The sequence below is a fragment of the Candoia aspera genome, chromosome 2 (assembly GCF_035149785.1).
Source record: "Candoia aspera isolate rCanAsp1 chromosome 2, rCanAsp1.hap2, whole genome shotgun sequence".
Classification (NCBI taxonomy): Eukaryota; Metazoa; Chordata; class Lepidosauria; order Squamata; family Boidae; genus Candoia; species Candoia aspera.
In genome coordinates, this window is record NC_086154.1 from 52,738,410 (window position 1) to 52,765,408 (window position 26,999).

Sequence of the window (26,999 nt, forward strand, 5' to 3'; positions counted from 1 at the left end):
GCCTAAATCTTGAAATCTTGGAGCTTATTATATTAAGACTTTGCAAAGGAATGTTATAAAATAAAAAACATTTTTTAAAATGATATAACTAATTCGGTTATCAACAATATTGATCACAGTAATAACATCTCACCAAACAGACATTGTAGGAAGAGACCCATATTAGTCTATGGTAGCCAAAAATCAGAAGGAGTCTGGTGGCACTGTTTCCAATTAATACATTTTATTAAAAGTCAGCTTTCGTAAGCTGCAGCTCACCAGCTAAAATCCTCTTTTGCACAATTCACAGCTACTATTAAATACCTGTTTTTCAATAATAGGAAAGAAAACCACACAGCAAGTCATTTATGATTAGATGATTTATAGTCATATTGAATATGAAGATAGACCATCCTCTCCAATTTATTTAAGATACCCAATTTTAAGCAAGGAAAAATGAGCACTAAAATGCTATTTTGAATCCCTTTGTTTCAGTTTCTAAGATACATTCACTTCTAATTAGATCCAGAAGTGATTTTTTGTATTGCTGTATAATATAATGTCTGAAAAATGTTTCCACTTTTTGAATTTGCATTGTATACTATAATAATATTAAGAAAAATAAGAATAATTCATGGCATTTATGGAATAATCCTCTTTTGCAGTCTCCCATAGTAAATAATATGCAGACTAATCAGTGGAGGTCATGCATCTTACCAGAGGCAGTTTTTCCTTCAAGGGCATGTACAAATCCCTGCCAGAAACTTTTATTTCCTGTTTTCTGAATGGGATGTTTTTATGTGCAGAACTAGATTTTAAATTTTAGCAAGTGTGAAACAAATAGAATACATGCGATGCTAAATTTCTAGGACTGAACCAAACCACAAATTGGTATGCAGGCTAGGCATAATCCAATTTTGATTTTCAATTGTTTAGATATTATAATGGTGGAAAACTCTTTTTCCTGGGGGCACTAAAATGAAAAGTGTTGGGGAAAACTTTTGAAAATACATATTTGTGCTTAGCATGCACTGTTCCTTAATTCTACTACTTTCTCCTTGAGGCACTCTTTTTCCTTCCTTCTGACTGATGGATTTTGGTATACTGCTAAAAATTGTCTTATTACAAAAATAATATTACAAAAAATAAAAAGATAGAACCAGATAGGAGAAATCCGAGTTCAAATCAGGGTAACGTGAGGCTCCCTTTGGATAATTCTTCCTGTTCACTGTTTCTACCATAAAGCGTATTTCTACATTCACAGAGATATTAAAAGGGAAAATAGGGAAGAAACATTTGGAAAGAAAAATGTTTATTTTGTAGCAAAAAAAATTTAGACTCTTAAATTTGTACAAAAGTTTTCTTTATTCTTTACAGTACTATTTTGATTGCTGTTTATGTATAAAACAGATTTTTAATTTAATTATGTTCATGTTAATTAAATATTGATGTGCAGGCAAGAGTTGATGTAAACAGTTTAGATTTTCTTGTTTTTTATATATTTTATGGGATACGAATTTCTCAGGACTTTTAGTTCTGAATGATTGTAAATTTACATAAGATCACCTAACTTGCTTTATTCATGATAGAATGTTGACTGCTGAAGTTGTTATAATAATTTCAAGAGGAATAATGCATTTAATATATCATACCAGATAACTGTTTACATAGATATAGTTTAAAGCCCACTGTGCTCTTTTCAGACAAATAGAAATCCCAATGGAAGAATTACTTTGGCTAAAATATTCATTTGACTTTAGTTTTCTGTTTTCTAAATAGGTAGAAAGATGCGGAAAATTCCAAGCTCAAAACTTTGAAAGCTCAAAGCATTTGGTATTCAAAATACTTTGTACGTTTGTAAGAATAGGCTTGCACAATGCAAGGAATAATTGTGGCCTTTCCTCTCACTATTGCAAAGGTCTGTGAAGCTGTCAGGGATATATGGTTATATAAGTTGAAATAGTTGTTTATGTATAAGATGAGTGAGATACTCTGATTTACAGTAAAAGCTGTATGCAGATCAGGAAAGCTGAGTCCTAACTATTTACTTTTTTACCCCCACCCTATTTCTATGCTGCTTTGGCTTAGCTCAAACAGAAACCAAGAAATCCTTTCTCACAATGTATAGGTTTAAAAAAATGTTTGGATAAAACTGGGTTCTATGAGCTTCATAGTAAATTTGGCATTGTGATACTCCTGAGGTTGTAAAATATAAAAGCAATTCTCAGAATAATCTGAATTATGCATCTTTGTGCTAGAAATTTACAGATTATAAACCTTTTAGGACAACCCAGGGCCTCTGACTTAGGGAAAAAAGCAAAATGGGGGATGTTGGATTTGTGTGTTTTTTCCTTTAGAAAACCTGAAAAAGGAATCCAGTACCTGATTGAGAGAGGCTTTGTGCCAGATACGCCTGTTGGAGTTGCCCATTTCCTTTTACAGAGAAAAGGACTCAGCAGACAAATGATTGGAGAGTTCCTGGGAAATCGACAAAAGCAGTTTAACAGGGATGTTTTAGAGTAAGTACCATATATGAAACCCTTGTTACATATTTAAGTATGTGCTACATTAAAAAAAAAAAAGTGGATGCTTCCGAGTGTCTTGTGTTTAAGCCAAAAGTGATTGCAGGGAGTTAAAATTGCCAAGATGCCAAAACTGAAATTGCAATATTAGTTCTTCCTTAATACATGAAAATTAAACAACAAAATCAAGGTGAAGAAATTGTTCCGTTTACTATTACATCCATGCATGCAGCTCAGCAGGACTAATGCAAATGAAAGTATATAGAGGGTTGTTGTTGTTTTTTTGCTCTATTGCAATTCATTATTATTTAAAACAGATGGGAATAGGTTCGTCCAGTTGCAAATGTTTTTTGAGACAAAATACAATTTTCTTTTTAAAAAGTGACATGTTTTGATTATATAAGCACTGTTGACCTATGAAAGCAAGAGCTAATATTGCAAACTGAACTGTTCATCTAATTTATTCCCCCCCTTATTCAGAAATGTCAGTGTTCTCCCTCCTAAAAATCAAACAAGAAGGTAAGGGACTAAACCAGAAATAGAACAGTTAATGAAACAGTAAATAGTAGAGCCACACAATTGGTCACAAAATCATTTCTACTTCTAACCCCTCACTTGTAGTTTGAAGCTAACCAACCATAGTATTTGCTGCTAGTCTCAAAATGCTAAGAGCACCATGAACCAATCAGCGCTCCGTCCTGTTGATCTATGGGAGAGCGCAAAGAACATCATTTAGTAAGTGCCTTGCTCCAAGGTGCTCCCATTCTGTGACAACAGTACTGCACATGCACACACGTGCGCACACACACACCATTCTAGCATACACTCCCTCCACCTTTTCAGTAAATGTTGTATTCATCTTCCCGGTTGTTCAAACAAACAAACAAACAGAGTGGCTTCTTTAAGGGAAGATTAACTGGCTGCAAAGCAACCATTCCTCTTGCACTTAAGAGCACCTCAGAAGGAGCAAAAGTTAAATTATATCATGCCAGCACTTTTGCAACCAGATGTTTTTCCAGTAGCTGCAATCTGTTGTGGTGGTGGAATAGGAGAACTTGCATTTTGAACAATGACTGTAGATAAGCACCAGAAATAAAAGACTTAAAATCTGTTTTGGGGATATACATAATAATGGTTTCCTTGAGTCTGGAAATTGATGTAAAGCAAGAATTCCCACCAGTGGAAAAACAGACCTCCCATAAGTTTTGTGGAACTATAGTGATTCAAAGGAAAGAACCAGCTTTGCATTAGTTTCAAATACATTAACACAGAGCCAGAAATAGATTCCCATTGACATCACAAGATCAGACAAGTCCAGTAAGCACTGCATGACTATGCCAAATATTTCATGAAGCACCACTGGAAAATAAAAGATCATCTGATGTTGAAGGGATATGAGCAGGCAATATGTCCTCTCTTGTGGTTTTTGTGTAGCCAATGAGCCATTGGCATCTGAAATCTTAGAAGTATACACTATAGGTTTTTTTTTAATCTGTTCGATCATGTTCGATTCTCAGGCTGCCTGGACTAGTCCCTGCAGTTTTCTTGGCAAGGTTTTCAGAAGTGGTTTGCCATTGCCTCCTTCTTAGGGCTGAGAGAAAGTGACTGGCCCAAGGTCACCCAACTGGCTTTGTGCCTAAGGCAGGACTAGAACTCACAGTCTTCCAGTTTCTATCCTGATGCCTTAACCATTACACCAAACTGGCTCTCATACAATATAACAGTTTACCTCAATTAGAAGATTTTCTGGGCTATGACACTAAGAAAGGTAAAATGAAGTTGGTTCACTGATAGGAGACCACTAGGGAGCACCAGGGTAGGGTAAGCTGGGAAATCTAAAACCATTCCAGAAGAAGACAATGACAAACCTGTTTGCATACTCTTGCCAAGAAAGTTGCATGGAGGTGTCTGTGTAGTCATCAGGACTTGACTTAAGTAAACTTTATCTTCTTATGCAGTAATTGAGAAATGCAATCTATATTATATGCAAGTGCCTTGTGGGCTCTTCCTGAACTGACACGTCCTATATGTTTCATTACCACACATGAATACTGAAGCAAATTGTACTTAAAATTATCCTACCTAGTCCTCAAAAAAATCTACGTGGAAGTTCAGTTCCAGAGCTATGTATTTGTAAAAGCAATCCTATAGTTTCAAATGCTATGTGGGAAACTTATTTAAAACTATCAAATGAAATATTTTGTGCAGGAATTGTTCTACATAAGAATACTGATACCTTTTTATATGCTGCCAAAATTCTGCATACAAATTTGTTGTTTATTCGTTTAGTAGCTTCCGACTCTTTGTGACTTCATGGACCAGCTCACGCCAGAGCTTCCTGTCGGTCGTCAACACACCCAGCTCCCCCAGGGACGAATCGGTCACCTCTAGAATATCATCTATCCACCTTGCCCTTGGTCAGCCCCTCTTCCTTTTGCCCTCCACTCTCCCTAGCATCAGCATCTTCTCCAGGGTGTCCTGTCTTCTCATTATGTGGCCAAAGTATTTCAGTGTTGCCTTTAATATCGTTCCCTCAAGCGAGCAGTCTGACTTTATTTCCTGGAGGATGGACTGGTTTGATCTTCTTGCAGTCCAAGGCACTCTCAGAATTTTCCTCCAACACCACAGTTCAAAAGCATCGATCTTCCTTCTCTCAGCCTTCCTTATGGTCCAGCTCTCACAGCCATATGTTACTACAGGGAACACCATTGCTTTAACTATGAGGACCTTTGTTGTCCGTGTGATGTCTCTGCTCTTAACTATTTTATCGAGATTGGTCATTGCTCTTCTCCCAAGGATTAAGCGTCTTCTGATTTCCTGACTGCAGTCAGCATCTGCAGTAATCTTCGTACCTCGAAATACAAAGTCTTTCACTGCTTCTACATTTTCTCCCTCTATTTGCCAGTTATCAATCAAGCTGGTTGCCATAATCTTGGTTTTTTTGAGGTTTAGCTGCAAGCCAGCTTTTGCACTTTCTTCTTTCACCTTCATCAGAAGGCTCCTCAGTTCCTCTTTGCTTTCAGCCATCAAAGTGGTATCATCTGCATATCTGAGATTGTTAATGTTTCTTCCAGCGATTTTAACTCCAGCCTTGCATTCCTCAAGCCCAGCATGTTGCATGATGTGTTCTGCGTACAAGTTGAATAGGTAGGGTGAGAGTATACAGCCCTGCCGTACTCCTTTCCCAATCTTAAACCAGTCTGTTGTTCCGTGGTCTGTTCTTACTGTTGCTACTTGGTCGTTATACAGATTCTTCAGGAGGCAGACAAGATGACTTGGTATCCCCATACTGCTAAGAACTTGCCACAATTGGTTATGGTCCACACAGTCAAAGGCTTTAGAATAGTCAATAAAACAGAAATAGATGTTTGTCTGAAACTCCCTGGCTTTTTCCATTATCCATCGGATATTGGCAATTTGGTCCCTAGTTCCTCTGCCTTTTCTAAACCCAGCTTGTACATCTGGCAATTCTCGCTCCATGAATTGCTGAAGTCTACCTTGCAGGATCTTGAGCATTACCTTACTGGCATGTGAAATGAGTGCCACTGTTCGATAGTTTGAACATTCTTTAGTGTTTCCCTTTTTTGGTATGGGGATGCATACAAATTAGGAAAGTTATTTCTTATTGCCACTTCTTTATATTTGCTCTAGTGTTTAAAACTCTTGTGGATTGAACATTGGTTGCTTTATTCTTCTTTTAAGCCATGCAATAGAGATTGAGTCACTTAATGCAGCACTGGATACAGCTAAAACATTAAATTAAATATTCCATCACAATCTGCACATAAATCAATCAGTATTAATTAGCTTATATTTTAGTATGTTGCTCTGTACTGTGGAATTTATATAGGGCAAGAAAGTAGAAACATACCATTTACATGCTATAGCAGTTCATATTTTCTTCCTACATGTAAATGTCAGAACAACTTTTTTTAAAAAATTAATTAGATATTAAATGCCACTCAAAATGCTAAGTTTCATTGCAGTATGATAGTTACAACATAGCTTGGTTTTCATTCTTTAGCCATCTGTATTTATTTTATGCATTGGTACCATAGTTAATTAGACTATAGGGAAAATTTTCCAATAAGTATATATTATCCAATGATTAAAGTGCAAAATAGTAAATCAGAAATAGATTAGAATCTAATTTGACACTCAGGCATTCCACTAACTGTTTAAGTGCTGAGCTCCACCATGCTAAAGGATAAAATCAAGACAAAGTCAATGTATACAGTCTCTTTAATGACATTTTATGGATGGAGAAACAAGTTTTCATCCTTCATTCAAAAAACTAGTTCTCATTTGCCTTATTTTGGTTGTAGGTTCATATAAATAATAGTGTTCTAGGAAGATTCCATTTCAGAAGAAAATGAACCAGGGGAGTCCTTAGAAACTAAAATTATGTTGAATGAGGACTAAAACTTGCTTGTCAGGGAAAAATTGGGCCCTGTGAATGCAGGATGTATAGCCCAAATTCTGATTTAGACTCAAAGCCTGCAGGAACAATGGCATCACCATGCAGAGAATCAAAAGACTGGCAGATTTAAAACTGCAAGATTTACCAAAAAAAAGTTATCTGGGGCATACTGATCAACTCAGAAGACACTGTTGGTCCTGAACAGACTTGCATTCTGAGCTGCATTAGACATGCCAGTTTTGATGTGGGTGAATCCTTTCATATAAAGCTTTCTGTTTGAGAGGAAACCAGTGTTAGAAATAATATTCATACTTTGCATACTAATAAGACCCACTCTCTTGAATCACCTGACTACTTAAATTCTGACCAGATTTGCAATTTGCATTGTCTTGTACCTTTTAGACTGGAGCTTTGACTCTTGGGCTGCCTCTAGACTATATTTTCTACCCAACACTCTGGAGACACTTTAGTTTATGTGACCATGTCTGCTCTGCTGAGTCCAATGGCTGAGACAGGAGAATACAGTCCCTACAATTCTCCATACCCTGATCATATTTAGTCATTATTTGGGGACTAATAATAAATTGTAGTGTTCCATAATGCCTGTCTCCCATAGTATCTACCCAGCCAATTCAATCTTGCAGGGTTGACACACTTCAGGTTCCTTCAATTAAATAATATCATCTATGGGGACTCTGGAAGTGCGCCTTCTCTGTAGCAGCGCCTGACCACTGGAATGAGGTTGCCCCCAATATCCGGATGGCCCCCACTCTGCTGTTGTTCAGAAGAGTTGTAAAGACCTGGCTCTTTACCCAAGCCTTTGACGTAGGTGACTGAGACCCCTCACTTCTTTCCACCTGGTCTGTCATTCCTGCCACCTTTATTGATTCTATTGTAATTTCATTGTTTGACTGTTGTGAGCCACCCAGAGTTGTTGGGAATTAGGCAGCATACAAGTTTTAAAAATGATTATTATTATTATAATCCTTTTTGTTTATATTTAGAACAAAAACCCGATAACAATTTTTAGACCAAATCAGTAAAATAAGACTGAGCAGGATTTGAAATGAAGTCTTGAATCCAGAGGAACACCAATGAAAGGACATCAGCTCATGTTAGAGAAGTCTCTGAATTTGTTGCTGACATTTTGTGTGACAAACCTGTTATCAATATCATAGCTGAACCTCTCTTACTATTACCCTAGTCTTTATTTGCCACTCCCTGGCCTGACATTATGGGGAAAAAAGTAGAAAGCATACCTAACAAGGTTTGCTGCATTTTATTATAATGGAAATATATTGAAAACTGGTTGAACTTACAAAAAGAAAACTGGTTGGGGTGAACCAAAACAGATGAATGCTTTCTTTGTCTCAGCTGTGTTGTGGATGAGATGGACTTCTCAGCTATGGAACTGGATGAAGCTCTCAGGAAATTTCAAGCTCATATCCGTGTCCAAGGAGAAGCTCAGAAAGTAGAACGACTCATTGAAGCTTTCAGGTATGGCATTATAAGTTACAGAAGCTGGTCGAAGATTTATCCTCTCATCCATTAAGTTTCAGGAATAGTGAGGTTGAATGTACTTATTTTTTTATCTTGCACAAGTGATTGTTCAGATAACCCAGTGAGCTAAAATTCTGAATACATATTGTAGATCCTGGTAGCTTAATTTGTTCATTCTTTTGTCATCCATTTTAAACTGAAACAAAAGAATGGTACCATTTAAACTTTTTTACAGAAGTTAAAATATGTGCTCTCGTGTTAAAATGCATTGGCCTATACAGTTACTGTGATGACCTTGAATTAAGCAGGTTAGTTTAGCTGAGCAAAGATATTAGCTCATTAAAGCCTATTCAAATGTTCTTTATCGTGGTGGAGATGTGAGAAGAAATGTAAATCCAACATCCAGTGTTCCTAAAATAAAGAACTATACCCTCAGGCATTGATTTATAGCTGTTAAATCAATGGCAGTCATTAAGCAGAAAAAAGAAAAAGCTTCTATGCCCACTAAAGTCAGTCTGTAATCCTGTGCATTTGGTATATAATAGGAATCTATATGGATTACAGCTGTTTTATAGATCAATTAATAGTTCCACTTTTTTGAAGACTCAGGGTGTGTAAGCTTGGTCTGAAGCAAGAATATTTTACAAGTGTCATGGCATACTATACATGAATTCTAGTGTTCAGTCCACAAAAATCAGTACTATATATCCAGTTGGCAAATGTAAGTCATGTTCTAGTGATTAAAGTGCTCGGCTAGAAACCAGGAGTCTGTGAGTTCTAGTCCCGCCTTAGGCATGAAAGCCGGCTGGGTGACCTTGGGCTGGCCAGTCTCTCTCAGCCCAACTCACCTCACAGGGTTGCTGTTGTGGGGAAAATAGGAGGAGGAAGGAGTATTAGGTATGTTCACCGCCTTGAGTTATTTATAAAAATAATAAAGGCGGGATAAAAATGATAAAAATAGTTTGCAATATCTTCAAATCACTTAGTATAAAGAATATAAGTTCAAACTCCAGTTGTGTTGGTAAAATGTGCAAATTTGGGAAATTAATTGCATAAAACAATATTGTTATCATACTGTTATACCTGTATGCTTCTATCTAATACATTAAGTTGAGGGATTGAGAGCATTTACTTTAATAAAGTATCCTGCAGTATAAACTCTTATTATTAGGTGAGAGAATAGAATGAAACAGTAAATAATTTTATAGTGCCAAATGAATAATGATAGGAGTAAATCAGCATCCTGAATGAGTGTATTGGTTTTTTCTAAATACCATATCAACTAATATTTGAATCTAACCTAGCATTTTCTTCAATGTTTTTTCTAGTCAGAGATACTGCATCTGCAATCCGGGTGTTGTAAGGCAGTTCAGAAATCCTGATACCATCTTCATCCTCGCTTTTGCAATCATATTATTAAACACAGATATGTATAGCCCAAATGTAAAACCAGAACGTAAAATGAAGCTTGAAGATTTTGTCAAAAATCTAAGAGGTAGGCGTAATTTGGAGATTTGTCAGTATTTAGAGACCTGGGTATATTATATTGTCCTCCAGTATTGAACCCTGTGGAACAAGCACTGTGAGTTTAGCCATTCTCCTTCAAAAGCTTTGGAGGAGCTAGTCTACCATACCTGCTGCCTGTGTTTCTGGCAACAGGCTAAGAATGTTCCTCTCAGTTCCTACTCCACCTATTGGCACTGCTTTCTGTGTCAATATCAACTTTTTTTCCTCCATTGAAGTCAGTGATCCAGTAAACAGTGTGTGAGAAGATCCTAAATAATGAAGTTACTCTTTGATGAGTTTTACTACTTGAGTGAACAGTAATGATAGATTTAATCATTTCAAATTCTGTACCATACTTTTACTTGAGTTCCTTCCATTTCTGGATCCATGATAATAAAAAGAAGAAGATTTTATGTCCAATGATTTGCAAATGCTTTAATTGTACTTTTGACATTGTAAGGTGGCTTGGGAATCTATGTGAAGGACAAAGCATGCTTGTGTGTGTGAGTCTGTGTGTGTATTTGTGTGCATGTAGATGCAGGTATATATTCATAAATAAGTCCTCTGGACTACAAAGACAGAGTGTCAAAATGGGGGGTGGCTGGTGATGTAGAGTTCTCCCTACCGAATGGAAATTTCTCACTTGGATTCCATATTTACATTTATTTATTATTTTAGTATTGTAGGTGTTGATTCGGTGATTTTATGATGTTGAGGTTTTAAGGAGAATTTTATTGTAAACCGCCCAGAGTCCCCCTTTTGGGGGGAGACGGGCGGTAATAGAAATGTGAATAATAAATAAATAAAATAAAATGCTTATCTGCATTTAAATCAGGAGGTGACAGTGAATAGCTCATGGATACCAGTTTGCTTGTGGATATCTCTCTTAGTACCATCCAGATTCACTAATATATCTGACTTAATTTTTTAAAATAATTTTTATTGAATTTAAAAAATAATAATAATAAAAGACAATACAAACTAAGCTCAAAAAGGGAAAGAAAAATAAAGAGAAAATGGAAAGTAAAAGGAAAGAAGAAAAAAGAAAAAAGTAAGAAAAAGAGAAAAGAAATATTTAAAGGAGTGACTTCCAATCTTAATCACAACATGTACAAACTTAGTAATTCTTCACCCCCTATACTGTTACATGCTAGTTTCTCTTCTTCCTGTAATCCATTTATTTGTTTATTTATAAATTTATTTACCCCCCCATCTCCACCTCATGGGGGACTCTGGGCAGTTTACAATAAAATGCAGTTAAAATTTAAAACCATTTCAATACAACAATACAATAAAATAAAGATATAATAAAATCTAAGTGGCAAAAGATTTTAATCAGTCCATGAGTGTAACAGGCCCCTCAAAATCACTTATGGCACTAGCCATCCCCAAGTATAACTATTCCCTCTCCCATTCCATGCCTGCTGACAAAACCAGGTCTTTAGTCTTTTTCAGAAGTCCAGGAGCAAAGGGGCCTGTCTCACCTCTGGGGGGAGGATGTTCCAAAGGGCAGGAGCTACAGCAGAGAAGGCATGCTTCCGAGACCCCACTAGATGAAATTCTTTTACAGATGGGGTCCGTAACATGCCCTCTCTGCATGACCAGGTGGGGTGGGTCGATGTAATGGAGATAGACGGTCCCTCAGATATCCTGGTCCCATGCCATGTAGGGCTTTAAAGGTAATAACCAACACCTTGAATTGGACCCGGAAGCAAACTGGGACTCAGTGCAGCTCATGCAACAAAGGTGTTACATGTGCAAAACTTGGAACGCCCAAGATTGTCCACGCAGCTGCATTCTGAACCAGCTGAAGCTTCCGGATACTCTTCAAGGGTAGCCCCATGTAGAGCACATTACAGTAGTCTATATGGGAGATGACCAAGGCATGAGTGACTGTTCAAAGGGCCTCTTGGTCCAGGAAAGGGTGTAACTGGCGCACAACACGGAGTTGAGCAAAGGCCCTCCTGGCCCCAACTGCCACCTACTCTTCGAGCAGGAGTCATGAGTCCAAGAGGACCCCCAAGTTACACACTGGGTCTGTCTGGGGCAGAACAACCCCATCCAGCATGAAAGATGACAAATTCCTGGCACACGAGGTGCCATTAATCCACAGCCACTTGGTCTTACCAGGGTTCAGTCGAAGCCTGTTGTTCCCCATCCAGGCCCCCACAGCCCCCAGGCACTTGGAAAGGGTGGTCACAGCATCACTTACTTCACCTGGGATGGAGATATACAATTGAGTATCATCGGCATACTGATGATACCTCATCCCATGGTGATGGATGATCTCGCCCAGCGGTTTCATGTAGATGTTAAAAAGGAGAGGGGAGAGTACTGATCCCTGCGGCACCCCACAAAGAAGGGGCTGTGGGGCCAATCTCTCCTCCCCTATCACCACCGATTGGGACCGGCCCTGGAGGAAGGAGGTGAACCACCGCAGAACTACGCCACCCACCCCCAACTCCCTGAGCCGACCCAAAAGGACACCATGGTCGATGGTATCGAAAGCCGCTGAGAGGTCAAGAAGAGCCAGGATGGATGCACTTGCTCCATCCTGCTCCTGCCAGAGATCATCCATAAGTGCGACCAATGCCGTTTCCATCCCATAACCCGGCCTGAAACCTAACTGAAAGGGGTCTTTCTCTTATCCATACAGAAATCCATAGATCGTTAACATTTCAGTCCCGGTGTCAGCAAAAAGTCCGTAAAGGGTTCCCAGAATTTTATAGAAATGTCTTATTTTAACCTTTGTCAGACAAAACAACTTTGTACTCTTTCCTTTTGCTTCTAGCAATCTTAATCTTTAATTCATTCCAGTGTTGTTGTTGGATTTGATTTGATTTCAGTTTTTCTTTTTCCCATCTCATAGGCTTCTTCAAGACTTTAGCAAACATCTTTTGTAAATCCAGTAAGGCAACATTATCCAGATCATTCTCTTGGCTTATCATTTGTATTTACACTTTAACTGTCATCTGTGTCTTATAATTCACATTTTTTTTATTTTCCAGTATTTCAATACTTTCTTTATATTCTAATTTTTCTGCATCAGATGAGGTTTGTTTCAGCTCTTTATCCTATAGATCTTCCAAGGTATTCTCTTTCACATCAGTCATTTCTTTTTTAACATCTTTTAGACATACTCTATCCATAGAATCACTTCCCATGAGATGGGCAACTATATACATTTGACAAATAAATAAATAAAATAAATAGAAGCAAACATCGTTGCTGACATGGTAGCTGCTAGTTTCTGTCCCCATTCTTCAAATATCTCCTGGAGTATTTCAGATGTCATACCATTTTCTGTCATTTTGTCCCAATGCTGACAAAAGGCAAGCCACCCCCCCTCTCTCTTCCTTTTATGCCTGGAATTTTTAGTCCCCTCTAGTGTCCAATTTCTGAAATCATGAAGTCTCAAATTTCTATTATGACTTAAGATAGACTACACAATTTAGTTCCCACGACAGTGCTGTTAATTTATATAATTATTTCTAAAATCTTACAGCAAAAATCCTAATATTCCAAATTCATCTGGTCCCTTAATTTCTTTATAACTTTCTTGAATTAAAGTCTTATTTAGCTTTTTGTTGTTCATTTCAAATTCTTTAAATTCTTAAACTTATAGCTAATTTTTCTTTTATTCTGGAATAAAGGCAAACTTACCAGGTGGCTTTGCAAACTTGTTGGTTTGAAGATCTCTGTTAGCCTTAAGATAGTTAAATAGGTAATTTTCGAAAGTGATTAGAAGGTGAGGTTAGTGAACCCAGTGTCCTTAAAAAGACTCCATCATGGTTAAGAGTATGATGGCTTTCCTTCATCTCCTGGTGCTCAAACCCACAGGAAACCGCTATCCAGTGGTCTCCTCGCAAGGAGCAGCTGTCTGGAGCACAAGTAGGCAATTGCCTATCCTCTCCTTACCTGGAAAGGTTCTGTGGGACTGGTCTACTCGCTGGTCTTTCATGTGATGGACTACAGTAACGCAGCTGGTTCTCAGGAAGGAGGGGGAGCACATTCCAAGGAGGGGAGCAAGACAAAAGACAACATAGCCCAGAGCAGGACCATGAGAAGAGAAAGAGATTCAGAGTAGCCACACCCTAGAACCTACCAGGTTATTTGCCTTTTGGTTAGAGTAGAGTAGGTTTAGTCTGGCAAGATTCTGCCTATACAGTGTAAGCAAATAAAGAACTGAACTTGGCTGGATTGATTCTATGTCATTCTTGGGCTAAGCCTGACATCAGTCTTGCCAAACTAAACTCCATAGTGGTAGTGTCTGTAAACTATTTCCTATACACTAATATTTGTACATACTTATTCCAGGTGGTCTGTTTACGTGAGCATTACGTGTTAATGCAGTGATTTATAGAAGAAATATTGTCAATGTTTGTGATCAGAGCTCAGTGCAGTAACCAGTATGCTACCATTAAACTATACAACTGCAAATCAGTATTCAACAGTAGTATAGTGTTATTTAATATTTTTGCATTCCATGAACTATACATTTAACAATAGCTATCCCTATGAGTTGCAGAATAGAAATGCATATTAAATTAAGCAATCAGAAGCCAAGAATTAGATTTATTTTATGAAGTTACCTGTCAGAGTGAGTCATGATGGCTCTGTGCCAAGTAGACCTAGATAGGACTTTGTGGAAATTATATGGTATTATAATTGGAATGGCCAGGGGAAGGGGGAAGTATAAGGAGGTCCCTCTTGTGGTCTAAACTTTTTAAAATCCTGTCAATGGAAATTAGAAGTTTTGTTTCAACATTCCAATATTTTATACTGATGTGACAGTATTCTGGAAACTACAGAAACAGGCTTGGGGTCTACCAAGTATTTATTTCTGCTTTATATCATTTCTAGGATTGGACCAAATATAACTCTAAGTAATAGCTACTTTTAAAAGGCGAGAGAGCTATTGTCTGCATATCTTCTTCTGGTTTTTGCAGAGGATCAGGTTACTGGACTAGATGCACCTTTGGTCTAACACAGCGGGGTTTTTAAGTTCTTACAATTCCTGATTGTTTTAGGTTCACAGCCAACAATTCTGTGTGAATGGAAGACCTAATTTGCCTGTTCGTGTTTAACGGTGGAAATATTACCATATCAAAGAACATTACATTTTTTAAAATTGCAAAATTACTGTTTGGAACATGATATGGAGAAATCTGGGCTTTAATTGACATAATAGTAGTATTAGAAGCCAAGACCTGCTTCGGGGTTGATATTCTAGACAAATCAGATACTATACTTGGTTTTGAGTTACATGAAAGGACAATATAATCAAAGTGTAAAGATGGTACTATATACTAATCAGCAGTGATCGCAATGGCTTTTCCAGGTGTAGATGATGGTGAAGATATCCCACGAGAGATGCTCATCGGGATTTATGAGAGAATCCGAAAGCGAGAACTCAAGACAAACGAGGATCATGTGTCGCAGGTCCAAAAGGTGGAAAAACTCATAGTAGGAAAGAAACCTGTAAGTTTCTTTTATGGATAATCTTATGCATAAAGTTAGACCAGATTGTCTCAGAATATTGCCAGAATATTTCAGGACAATGAAAAAAAATCACAATATATTTATAATCAGAAAGTCTAAAAAATGAAGAAAATTGAATTACCTAGTACTGGTGGTGTATTAATTTTACAAATAGTAGGATTTGGATTTCATGGCTTTTGAAAAAAGTGGCTGTGTCCGAATGGAGTGGCCAAAAGTAGTCCAACATTATAAGAAAGAGCCAGAGTAGGGCTCTGTAACCCTTAGGGCTGCGGGCTTCTCTCTCCTCTGACTTGCCATTGAGGAAGCTCTCACTTCAGCTTTAGATTTATTGATTGATGATCAAGTGCCATCAAGTTGATGTCAACTCTTATTAACAATACAGAGAGATTTTTTATAGGATTATCTGACCTCACCCTGGCCTTTTAAATCTTACTTTAGATTTCCCTCAGTTAATCTAAATAGTGTTTTAAAATTAGCTTGTTTCAGCAAACCATAGTTAAAATTAACTAGCATTTGTCTGGGTTCTGAGGATATTGTGGCAAGTTGCAGTTATTCTAAAACATTTTATCATTCCATTTCCTATGCATGGGTACAGGGAGAAAGATTCATCAGGAAGAGCTGAGGGAAGTACAGAGTGAGGGCCCTGGCTTCTGTTTTGAAAACCTGCCTAGCAAAATAAGAGGAATCTTTCTCTTTCCACTGCATTCATTGAGATCCACAGTGCAGCACCAATGTAAAAAGTGTGTCCCTGATCCTAGGAAAGTTGTCTATCCCTACAGGGAATTTCTGGATGGCATATCTGGTGCTTCTGTTGAAGCTCTATGGAATGTCATTAATTATATCAAGAAAGATAAAGAATACAAATGTATATATTTGAGATGGCTAGAACAATCGCCCATGTAGCTTAACACTGACTATACCAGCTGGCATCAAGGGACTGAACTTGAAACATCCTGCATGCAAATGCATGCTATACTTGGCTTTTGAGAGTATATAATTGCCTCTGTATAACAGTTTCTCCCCTGAGTTGGAGGCTCTCTCAACTATCTGTATTTGTTTTCTTTTTTGGAATTCCATTCAGTTCCACTGTGAAGCACAGAATAGTTTTAGCACCTCTACATGTGGGAAACAAAGGAAATGAAAATTCTTTCTCCCCCATTCACAAACTCTACCTGAGCAATCAAAGGATACTAATAAGAAGAAATGTATCCTATACTTTTGGAACGTAATGAAACTGTAAAGAAAAATTAATTCCAAAGTTGTAAGGCAAACACAAAGAATATCTTTCTACATGCTTGTCTTTGTCTAGCCTTGATCTGCATCAGATGAACAAGCTTATCACATATAAGCGTACCATTTTTTTCCAAGCTAAGATTATACTGTCAACATGCTATTGCCATAAAAAACTAAACATGTCATTTCAAAAGCAGAACAAATATGTACTTTGCAAATATGCAAGCTTTATAATTCATTTTTTTCAATTATATTTCTAACAGTCAGTTTCACTTGGTGATGATTTGTACAATCATCACCAAATGAAACTGTTGGAAACATACAAAAGAATTTGGAAAGAATTATGAATATTATAGCAATGCTTATTTTATATACATGTAATCATAATAAGACTGAAATACTTGCTTGATAAGGTACAATACTGTGTTTCTCTGAAACTTAATGATATTTTCTGTGTCTTTTTACCATAGATTGGATCTTTGCATCATGGGCTTGGTTGTGTAAGTGTTTCCTTTCAAATTTATGTATATTCAGTAAGCAAATCTGACCATAGTTTTAGAAATTGGCCCTTTCTAAATTTGAACATTATGTACTGGCTATTTGGTACAGTATTTTTAAATCTAGTTAGTGTATAGAAAAAAGTGAATCTAATAAAATATTTCTAATATATAAATGTAGTTGATTTGTGCTTTCTGCACAGGCTCAGTTCAAGAAAGAGAGGGAAAAATAAATTGCAGGTATTATTTATAAGGATCGGCCTTATACATTTCAGTGAAATCAGTTATAATATGTTGCATTTCTGTTTCTGATCTCTAGGTTCTGTCTCTCCCACATCGGCGACTTGTTTGTTACTGTAGACTCTTCGAAGTTCCAGATCCAAATAAACCTCAGAAGCTTGGATTACACCAGCGAGAAATATTTTTATTTAATGATCTCCTTGTGGTATGTGCCACATATTTTAGATTAGTTTATATTAGTGGAGAATCATTATTAAGCAAGGAAGCTTCCTGTAGCCCTGGCAGATAAGGAACAAATGTACAACCAAATTGGATCTCTGAGTTCCAATCTGTAATCTTGCAGTCCAGGGCTGCACACATCAAGCCTTTACTTAAAAAAAACAAAAACTCAGAAATCTTCACAGTTGGCTGTTTGATGGACTGGACTCCATCCTTCCCTATAAAATAATTGCTTGTCAAGATTTTATCTATTAAAAGCTGTGTGCACATTAATGTTCAGCTAATATTGTCCTCCTCACACACTCACCATGGTTTGTATGCTCATCAATGGTGCAAGAGCATTAATCTCCCACAAAGAATTGAGTTTTCAATAAATTATAAAATAAAATAAAAATAAATTATATTTCATTTCTTCTGGGAGAAAATAGTATACCTTGGTAGATATAAGAGAGGATTCTCAAATGCTGCATTCTTTTATTGACAAAAGTAAAGATTTACTATTGTTTAAAACAGTGGTAGAAGTACAAGGGTAATAGGGTCTTAGAACCTTTTGCTGTTTAAAAATAGCCCAATCCTATGCATTCTTAGTGGTATTCTAGCTGTTGTTATTGCCCAAGGCTTCCCTCACTGGCTGTATTCTAGCAAGGGTATCTTTTCCAACTTTTCCTTGATTTTATATAGGTATTGCATTGAGGCAGAATTAATCTTTAAGATGCTTGCCGATGTGAACTACCAAAATTTGATATCTATCATTTAAGATTGTAAAGCTGCATAATACTAAGTAAAACTAGAATACTCATATTCTAGTTAGACAATATGGTTCTTTATTTTTATTTACTTGTCTGTTAATATTTTAGGTCACTAAAATCTTTCAAAAGAAGAAAAATTCAGTCACATATAGTTTTCGACAGTCCTTTACCCTCTATGGAATGCAAGTTCTCCTTTTTGAGAATCAGTGTAAGTCTATCAGATTTGAGATTTAATTGTATTGTTCATTTATAAGAATAATTGTATATTTCCATTGTATCTTTCTAAATTCCAAGATGGCCATGAGTAAAACATGGGAAATGAGAAGAATCTACAGTAAAGTAAAAGTAACAAGAGGAATAGAGAAAATATGTAGGAATAGAATTTTTCTTATAATGGGGTCTTAGCTAATCATGGAAATGTGAATTGATTCATATAAAATAAAAATGCAACATCTTTATCTCACTATGTTAAGATACTGCTTGGCTGCTCTGGCTTCCAAAATTAACATTTGGAATTTATACAGTATTCTATAATAACTTTTCCAGATGGTAAATTACACCACAGTTAGAAACAATACAGACTCTTGAACAGAAGGAAGATAATATATACAGGCTATGCTTAAAATGTATATCTCAGTATTATTACTTTTCTTTCTCCAGAGCAATTCTGGAATTGACTTGCAGATCAACTACCGGCAGTAGCATAAGAATATGAATGCTAACAAAGAAGCATTGGTGAACAAACTAAGAGTTTGTTAAGACCACTGTCCTGTGTCGGGTCCTGATGACTTGGGGTAGGCCCATGGCTGTCATGGTGGCCATGAACTCCTGAGCCACCTCAGATCCCACTCCCAGGGAAGCCATATTGAAGCCCCCCAGGACCATAAACCTGGGGAATTCCACTGCCATAATCCTCCTTATTCCCAAATTGTGCAATGGTCCCCCAGGACCATAAGCCTGGGAACTCCACTGCCATAATCCTCCATATTCCCAAATTGTGAAATGGTTCAGGGGCATATAGAATGATCAGATCTGTTTTTTAATGGGCAACTTACATTACAAATGATAGCATACCTGCCAAAATGTCAGAATCAGTAATAGAAACATAGTACACCATACAGGGCTGAAGCAACATTTGAGACTGTATTTGTTAACTTCAGAACAAGAAATATGTATGAATAATAAGTCAGAGCTAACTGGAACTAAAACAGTATTTTAGTAACTGGGGCTGATGAAATATATGGCATTGTGAGAGTGGTCTTCCTTCTGCCTAAGAAATAGGACTAAATGATGAGTGACAATTAACTGGGGCTTACATATTGTTTGGCACTGTGAAACAGTCTTCCCCTGAGTCAAAGAACTTAACAATTGATCAGCCCACACAAAAGTATCTTACCTTGCCTTCGAGTTTCTATATAGAGCAAAATTTGCTTTCTGGATTAGATAATTTACTGGTGAGCCTTCAGTATGTCTGGAATATATTAATTTTGGATAGCATGGTTTGTAGTTCCTGTGTATTCTGCATATACTCCAAATGCAGGATACCCTTCTGCTGATTTCCCTTAAGACCTTCGAAGTTAAGATGTTGGGTTTTTTTCCCTAAACATTCTGAAAATACCTTCACAGAAAGCACTACTATGGGAGGAATTAACATACGTTGGAAAATGTGCTAAAATTACGTTGTCCAGTAGCTGAATTTTGGATACCTAGTGTCAGAACTATTGATCTTTACTTCTTCAAGGCATGTAACAGAAAGCTCTTGGAAACCTGGGTACTGTATGAACACTATACAAAGATCATTTTTATTTGCTCAATGCTACTACATCAAGATTGCTCCAAAACAGTCTCTGTCAAGGAAGAATTCAGGTTGTCTTTCCCTACAGGATCAAACACAACTGCTACCTTTAAGACTGGGTCATTCAATGGATTTTTGTTTGTTGGTTTCATGGACAGAAGGAAATCCAGGTGAAATTTACTCAGTTCAACATGGATCCATCATGTCTAATTTCTTATCAGTTCTAATGCAGTAAATACTATAAACAAGTCTTCTAAATGTCTTCTTTGGACTTAGTAGGTCAGCAGACAGCCTTAAGCCTGATTATGACTACATCAACCACAATTGATATGATGCCCCCAAGAGATTACCCTTGAGAGAATGAGGACCTGAACAGAAGAAAGAAAGCCCACTGTTTCTTCATTAAAACGATCACTACTTTTGTTGTAACAGTGCTCCTCCGAGTGGCTGGGGACCACCATTTTATCTCAAAAGAAATGGTGATTTAATTTGTTAGAAATTTACAGTGCAATTTGTGAACATCTCTGAAGGTCTTATTTACAAGAGAATTTTTTTAAAAAGCGTTAATACGGGAATAGAAATCCTTGATTTACTGAAATATATTTTCTTCCTGGAGATGTGGAGAAATCTTGAAATGAAATTAATACAATTTTTTTTTTTTTTTGCTACCTCTTAGATTATCCAAATGGCATACGACTGACATCAGCTGTTCCAGGAGCAGATACAAAAGTTTTAATAAATTTCAATGCTCCAAATCCCCAGGACAGAAAGAAATTTACAGATGATCTGAGGGAGTCTGTTGCAGAAGTACAAGAAATGGAAAAACACAGAATAGAGTGTAAGTACAAAGGTACATATAGTACTTATAATTAATTGTATACTTTATGAAACTCTTCTTCCAAGTGAAGAATAGAAATAGCTCAAATAGAAATATATATGTACATACATACATATCCAAGTATAATATATACACACAGTTATATAAAGCTCTACATCGCATAAGGCTTGGATATTTACAGAACACATACCTAGAATAGTGCATCTCTATCCAGAAAGGTACATTGGATTAGTATGCTTAGGCTCCATCTTTTAAACAATGTCATTTTGTAGGATCCAGAAGGCATGACTTCTCTGTTGCGCAGCTGCTGTGAGAAACTGCTAATTAATAACTATCCAATACTGTCAAGGAAATGAGAGATCCTGGCTTAAAGATCAACAGGACCAGAATCTAAGACAACATAGCCTCATCTGAACGACAAGAGGAGCTGGCCCAGATTTGAAGCATACAAAGATACACACTGAGTAGCTCAAACTAAGTCCAACATGTTAATTACAACACCACACTAAAAAGATTCCACACATTTCAGCTACAAACTGAAGGAGCCAATGGAATGAAAGATCCTAAAATTACACAGACGGTTTTGATTCATGATAGAATTCTCTTTTACCCTTTTTCAGCTGAATTAGAAAAGCAGAAAGGTGTAGTGCGACCAAGCATGTCTCAGTGCTCTAGCCTGAAAAAAGAGTCTGGCAATGGGACGTTAAACCGGGCCTGCCTTGATGACAGTTACGCCACTGGGGAAGGGCTTAAAAGGAGTGCTCTTAGCAGCTCCCTTAGAGATCTTTCTGAAGCAGGTAAGCATAGCATTTCTTCTTTCTTAGACTAATTTATGGGTATGAGAAGCATGCTTTTGTGAATACGAATATCTAGAAATCAGTGTGGGTAATTATGTAGTATTATTTTTCTATTTTTCCTTTGCGTTTGAAAATATTAAACTGCTGTAGGTGGTTTATTATACGTATTTTTAAAGAGGATTAAGAGGAAATGTGTATTTTATAATGCAATCATTAAGTAATATTAGATTTGTTACTAGGAAAAATTAGTTTTGCTTTTTATCTTTGTTTTCTTCTGTTTATTAATGTCATTAGAAAAAAAAAATCCACCAAAGTCACTGTGTACTGGCTGCTGCTTATGCTTTTTGTGGTTGTTTATATCCATGTAGAATACTGATGAATGAAATTGAATGAATCCCTGCTAAATTCTGTAGAGAAATACCAATCAGACATACCTGTGTGATTGATGCTACTTAATTGTATTGCTTACAAAACAGATTCTAGGTTTTGCAAAATGTGGCTTATGTATATATTGTACTGCTATTTACAGTATGATGGTGGGGAACCATCATGGCAAAGTAGTAACTCCAGTTTTGCTCTACCGCTTTGTGGCTTAAAATGGATTGTGATAGCAGTTTAACATAGATAGATAGATAGATAGATAGATAGATAGATAGATAGATAGATAGATAGATAGATAGATAGATAGATAGATAGATAGATAGATGTTATATATGTGATTTTGGATTATATACATTTATCTATGTATGCAAGAATTAGATAATACCTCTGCTATTATGTTTGGAAATCAGTGGTGTATTTTGCATGTCAAGCAGTACATTTCAGCCATGCGTGCATAATATTAGACACAGAAATGATTCCTACTGTTGCTAATAGTTTGCTCTGCATGTTAACATCATGCACATCATTCTGAATTAAATATACCAGTAGTAAATAAGTGATTATAAAATTTAATCAATATTTTTCCTATTTCTTGTTTTTATTACTATATAAATTAAGATGCAGCTCTCTTTTAAAGATTATATGTTCGTTTTACTAGTACTAGTTCTGGATTTAATGTATGAAAGAGATACAACCAATATTCTATCTATACATCTTAAGTATGCAGTATGAATCATTACATGCGCACATCTATTTGCTCATCAGACTATATGCATTTGTGTTTTTTATCTTTACAGGTTATATTTTGTTTCATAGTTTTTTTATTCACTTTAAACAACTTAGAGGGCAATTCAGTTACCTTTAAATTTATTAGATTCACAGAAACGGATTTACTAAATCTTTTAAGGGTTGCCTTAAAATGTATACTTCGGATAAAATCTCAGTAATTGTTATGTAGTTTCATGTAAGAATGGTTTCACTTTTTGCTTTTGCTTTTCACTTGAGAATGGCAACATTCATTTTAGAAACAGGAGTTTCACTGTTGTACTGATTACCTGAGAGGATTCTGAATTAATACATTTCATCCTAATAGGAGCTTAAAATTTTCTTATTTCGGACATTATCATGTAGATAGTTTTATCCAGATTCTTTACGCTAAACAAGATAATTTTTTACTGATCACAAAATACTTAATATGCCAACAGCACATGCCATCTGTTGGCACAGGCAATACTGACAGTTGTTCTCCAAAGCCAAACATAGATGTCAGGATAAAGGGCTTGAGTGATGAACATATTAACGTTTGCTAAACTTTAATATTTTATCAACTTAAAATTATGGAAACTTTATGTTTGGACTTGTGCAGTTAATTGAAAAATACACATGGAGTCAAGTTGAGAGTGTTAATTATTTTAGCTGTTATCAAGAAAAAGAATCAGGGCCTTTTCTGTTATAATAAAATGGCTTTTGTAGTTACAATTATGAGTTCAAGCATAAAAAGTTTTCCAACAGGAAATTTCATTGTTATTTTGAATCAGGGAGAGCTAAAATAATGAAATAAATTGTGATGAATATTGGTAATGATTAACAGCTCAAAGATGATCCCATGAACCAGTCTCTAGATGAATCAGTTTCATTCCTGAAACCTTAGTGGAGAAGGTGCGGATAACATCTTGAATAAAGGTCTTTTTATGTATAGATCTTAGAGAAAACTTGTCAAAAATTATTCCCAAACGTTATGTTTGAGCTGGCTCTCGCCACAACGATTGGTTAGGATAGGAGCCTCAGACCCTAACCCTAACCCTGCAGGCCACATGTGGCTCCCTATTCATTTTCTGCAGCCCACATACCTTCAATCTGCTTACCCCACCCCACCTCCAACACTGGCATGGGCTTGTTTGCTTGCTTCTCCCCAGCACCTTGTTTACAACTTTCCCCTCCAAGAAAGCTTGAAGGCTTTCTATGAGGAGGGGTAGGAAGGGATTGTGAACACAAGGCAGGCAGATACCACAATTTCTTCTCCTTGGGTCCACCTAGGAGAAGTTACCTGGTCAGGTCAGGTGAGGAAGGCTTCTGGAGGGTGAGCCAGGCCACATGGGGTCAAAAGCTGGAGGCTCTGATTGTCCACTCAGCCACTGAGTTAGAGGAGTGTCAGCCTTGCGAGGTAGTCCAAACAAGAAGCACACCTGGGAGTACTAGCTTTATCTTGATTGTAAGGTTACATTAATAGCATCTTGCAAGTCTGAAAGTACCCCTCCTGTCCCTCACTTTTACTCTCCTGAAAACTAGTGAGAGTCCCTTCTGAGGTACTTTTTGCCACCCCTCCTCCTTCAGACTCAAATTTTGTTTATCAGACCATTGTCTGGGCTGAGGCTGTTCCTCCTGTCTCCCAAGATCATTCCCACATACCATTGCAAGTTCTGAGCCTCAGAGAGAGGTTGCCACCACATCCTTCTCCTGTTGTAGGAGATGTGGCTGCTAGCAGCAGCCAGGAAGCTCAGAAGCAACAGCAGCAGCTCTCCCGCTCACTCCAAGGGGAGGAGAGCTGTGAAGGCACAAGGCTGCCAGAGCTGGAGTTTGATTTTCCAAGTCAAACCGTGGGCACTGCCGCTATTTAATGTTTATTTTATAATAATAAAATTTAATGTTTATTTTTATAATAGCATGCGGTACAAACTTAAGGTAGTACGTAGCTATATTGTATTTTAACTTCTCAAGCATGTAGAACTTTTATTGATGTAGGGTGTCCTGGTGTCTTTAAACCCAGTGTTATTCTGAGCACTTAAGTTAGATTTTCTGAGTGTTCTCCAGTAAATATGTCCCTTGAACACCACTATAATGTATGAAAGTAGGTATATAAAAACCAATAATATAGCATTTTATGATTGCTTGTTCTTTTTGATAAAATTATTTTGATTTGTTTATCTAGGAAAGGCCTCTTTTTCAGCAACAGAACAAGAAGAACTATATGATCTATACAAAGTGCATCTTTTCAGTTGTCATATTCCTTGATAGCATGTTATGTAATTTTGGAGCAAGTGGTTACTAATATTGACATGAGCTAGAGTCATCGGTATTAATTTTCCTATAGTATCCAGTTTAAGTATCTTTTTTAAATCTGGAAAAAAAATTAGAAACACTGGATCACAGAAGGTAGCTAATTGTGCCAAAATATCAGTTTTGGGACAATGATTCTGCTACAAGATAGGTAGATACACACACACACACACACACAAGATTCATCAAATCTTAAGGTTAAATGCAGGAACTACTGCAGCATATTTGACAAATTACCATCTAGTGTCTTTTTGAAGCTCTTCAGTTTAAAGACCCAAAGTTACCAGTTTCTGCATTTCTGGAAAAAACAGCAATATAGATGTATTGTAATAGTACTCAGTCTGTACAGGATGTATGTCATGAAAATTCTTTGACTCACAGGTAGTTGCTAAATTGCTAGTAAAATTATGCTTAGCTTCATCTTCCTTCCTTCCTTCCTTCCTTCCTTCCTTCCTTCCTTCCTTCCTTCCTTCCTTCCTTCCTTCCTTCCTTCCTTTCTTTTTTTCTTTCATTTAGAACAACTCCCCAAAATGTGTATGAAATAAACTTTATGCAGAGGAAAACCTAAAACTTAAAAATATTGAATATGTGTGGAAATATATTAATTCATTCTGAAATCTCCTCTTCTTTATTCAAATCTCAAGATGGCTTTTTCAACTGCATTTTCCATAGACTGAGCTTATATAAAGAGCTTTGGGATTGCTTGTAACAATGAAAATGTAAGATTTTTAAAATATAAATTAGAAATAAACTGCTTCACTCAGGAGTTGAACTTCATAGTAACAGTACCCTTTATGAAACTGTTGAGATATGTCATACAAAATCATCTGATCTTCTGCTTTCTATTGCATAGTATGTTTAACTTTTTATTTGTTCTTTGCCAGTCATATTAACTGTCGCTGAGGCTTCTACCTCGAATAATCAGAATTCCTTTTTGTTTTCCATCATTGTATAGGCTTTTTGCCTATCATAGTAATAAGCAATATCCCCAATACCATAAATACACTTTTAGGTTACAGGCATCTTCTCTCTCCTTTCTGATTCCATTTTTCTTGCTTGCTTTTGTGGGGCTGGAACATCACTATCCATGCACAAGAGGGCAAACTTGAGGTAACCCTATAGTTTGCTGAATTACCCAAAAAATCTATAGCAAAGAAAACATTAGGGAGGGAATCTCTTGAGGTCCTTTGAATTAAAACAAAAAACGCTAATGAAAACTGGCTAAAGAAGGGGAATACCATAGATTAGTGTTTGCCAACCTTGGCAAAATGTGTGGACTTCAACTCCCAGAATTCTGGGGAAACTGGAAAAGGAGGATTATGGGAGATAAATATTAAAAGGATAGCAAGGTTCCTTCTGCATCAGGCATTTTCTGATTGATACTAAGAAGCTATTTTAAAATGTCTTCAACAGCAGAAATTGCTTTAAAATTAAGGAATAAATCAAGGAGTTGATGGAACTGGGACTGAGAACAGTTTTTACAGATATCTTCCTAAAAATTGCAAACCCCACCCCCAAATGTCTCAGGGAGGAGTGAGTATGGCTAGTGGCACAGAATGATGAAGAACAATTGGAAGTGAGGTTGGACAGTAGAATAAAGTGATTAAAAATCTTGAAGCTTCTATTTTGCAGCATTTTATCCTACATTTCCAGTTGAATCTCATGGTTAGATCAGTAAGAGTTGAAAAATCTTTGCACGACTTATATAGGGTATCACAAGTATTAATTTTTAATATGTGTGTGATCTCTGTGAGGCTAATCAAA

General features: G+C 36.7%; 1 protein-coding gene across 4 annotated transcripts in view; it reads left to right on the forward strand.

Moving 5' to 3' along the window:
* The window catches only part of IQSEC1 (IQ motif and Sec7 domain ArfGEF 1), a 168,215-nt gene that overhangs the window by 132,930 nt on the left and 8,286 nt on the right, over positions 1-26,999 (forward strand). For all 4 annotated transcript variants that reach the window (XM_063291819.1, XM_063291817.1, XM_063291818.1 and 1 more), the window contains exons 4-12: positions 2,337-2,498; positions 8,296-8,418; positions 9,750-9,916; positions 15,269-15,408; positions 17,133-17,162; positions 17,479-17,604; positions 18,476-18,575; positions 20,839-21,000; positions 21,621-21,797. In XM_063291819.1, coding sequence (XP_063147889.1) covers positions 2,337-2,498; positions 8,296-8,418; positions 9,750-9,916; positions 15,269-15,408; positions 17,133-17,162; positions 17,479-17,604; positions 18,476-18,575; positions 20,839-21,000; positions 21,621-21,797 — 1,187 coding nt within the window. The remainder of the gene's footprint in view (positions 1-2,336; positions 2,499-8,295; positions 8,419-9,749; positions 9,917-15,268; positions 15,409-17,132; positions 17,163-17,478; positions 17,605-18,475; positions 18,576-20,838; positions 21,001-21,620; positions 21,798-26,999) is intronic.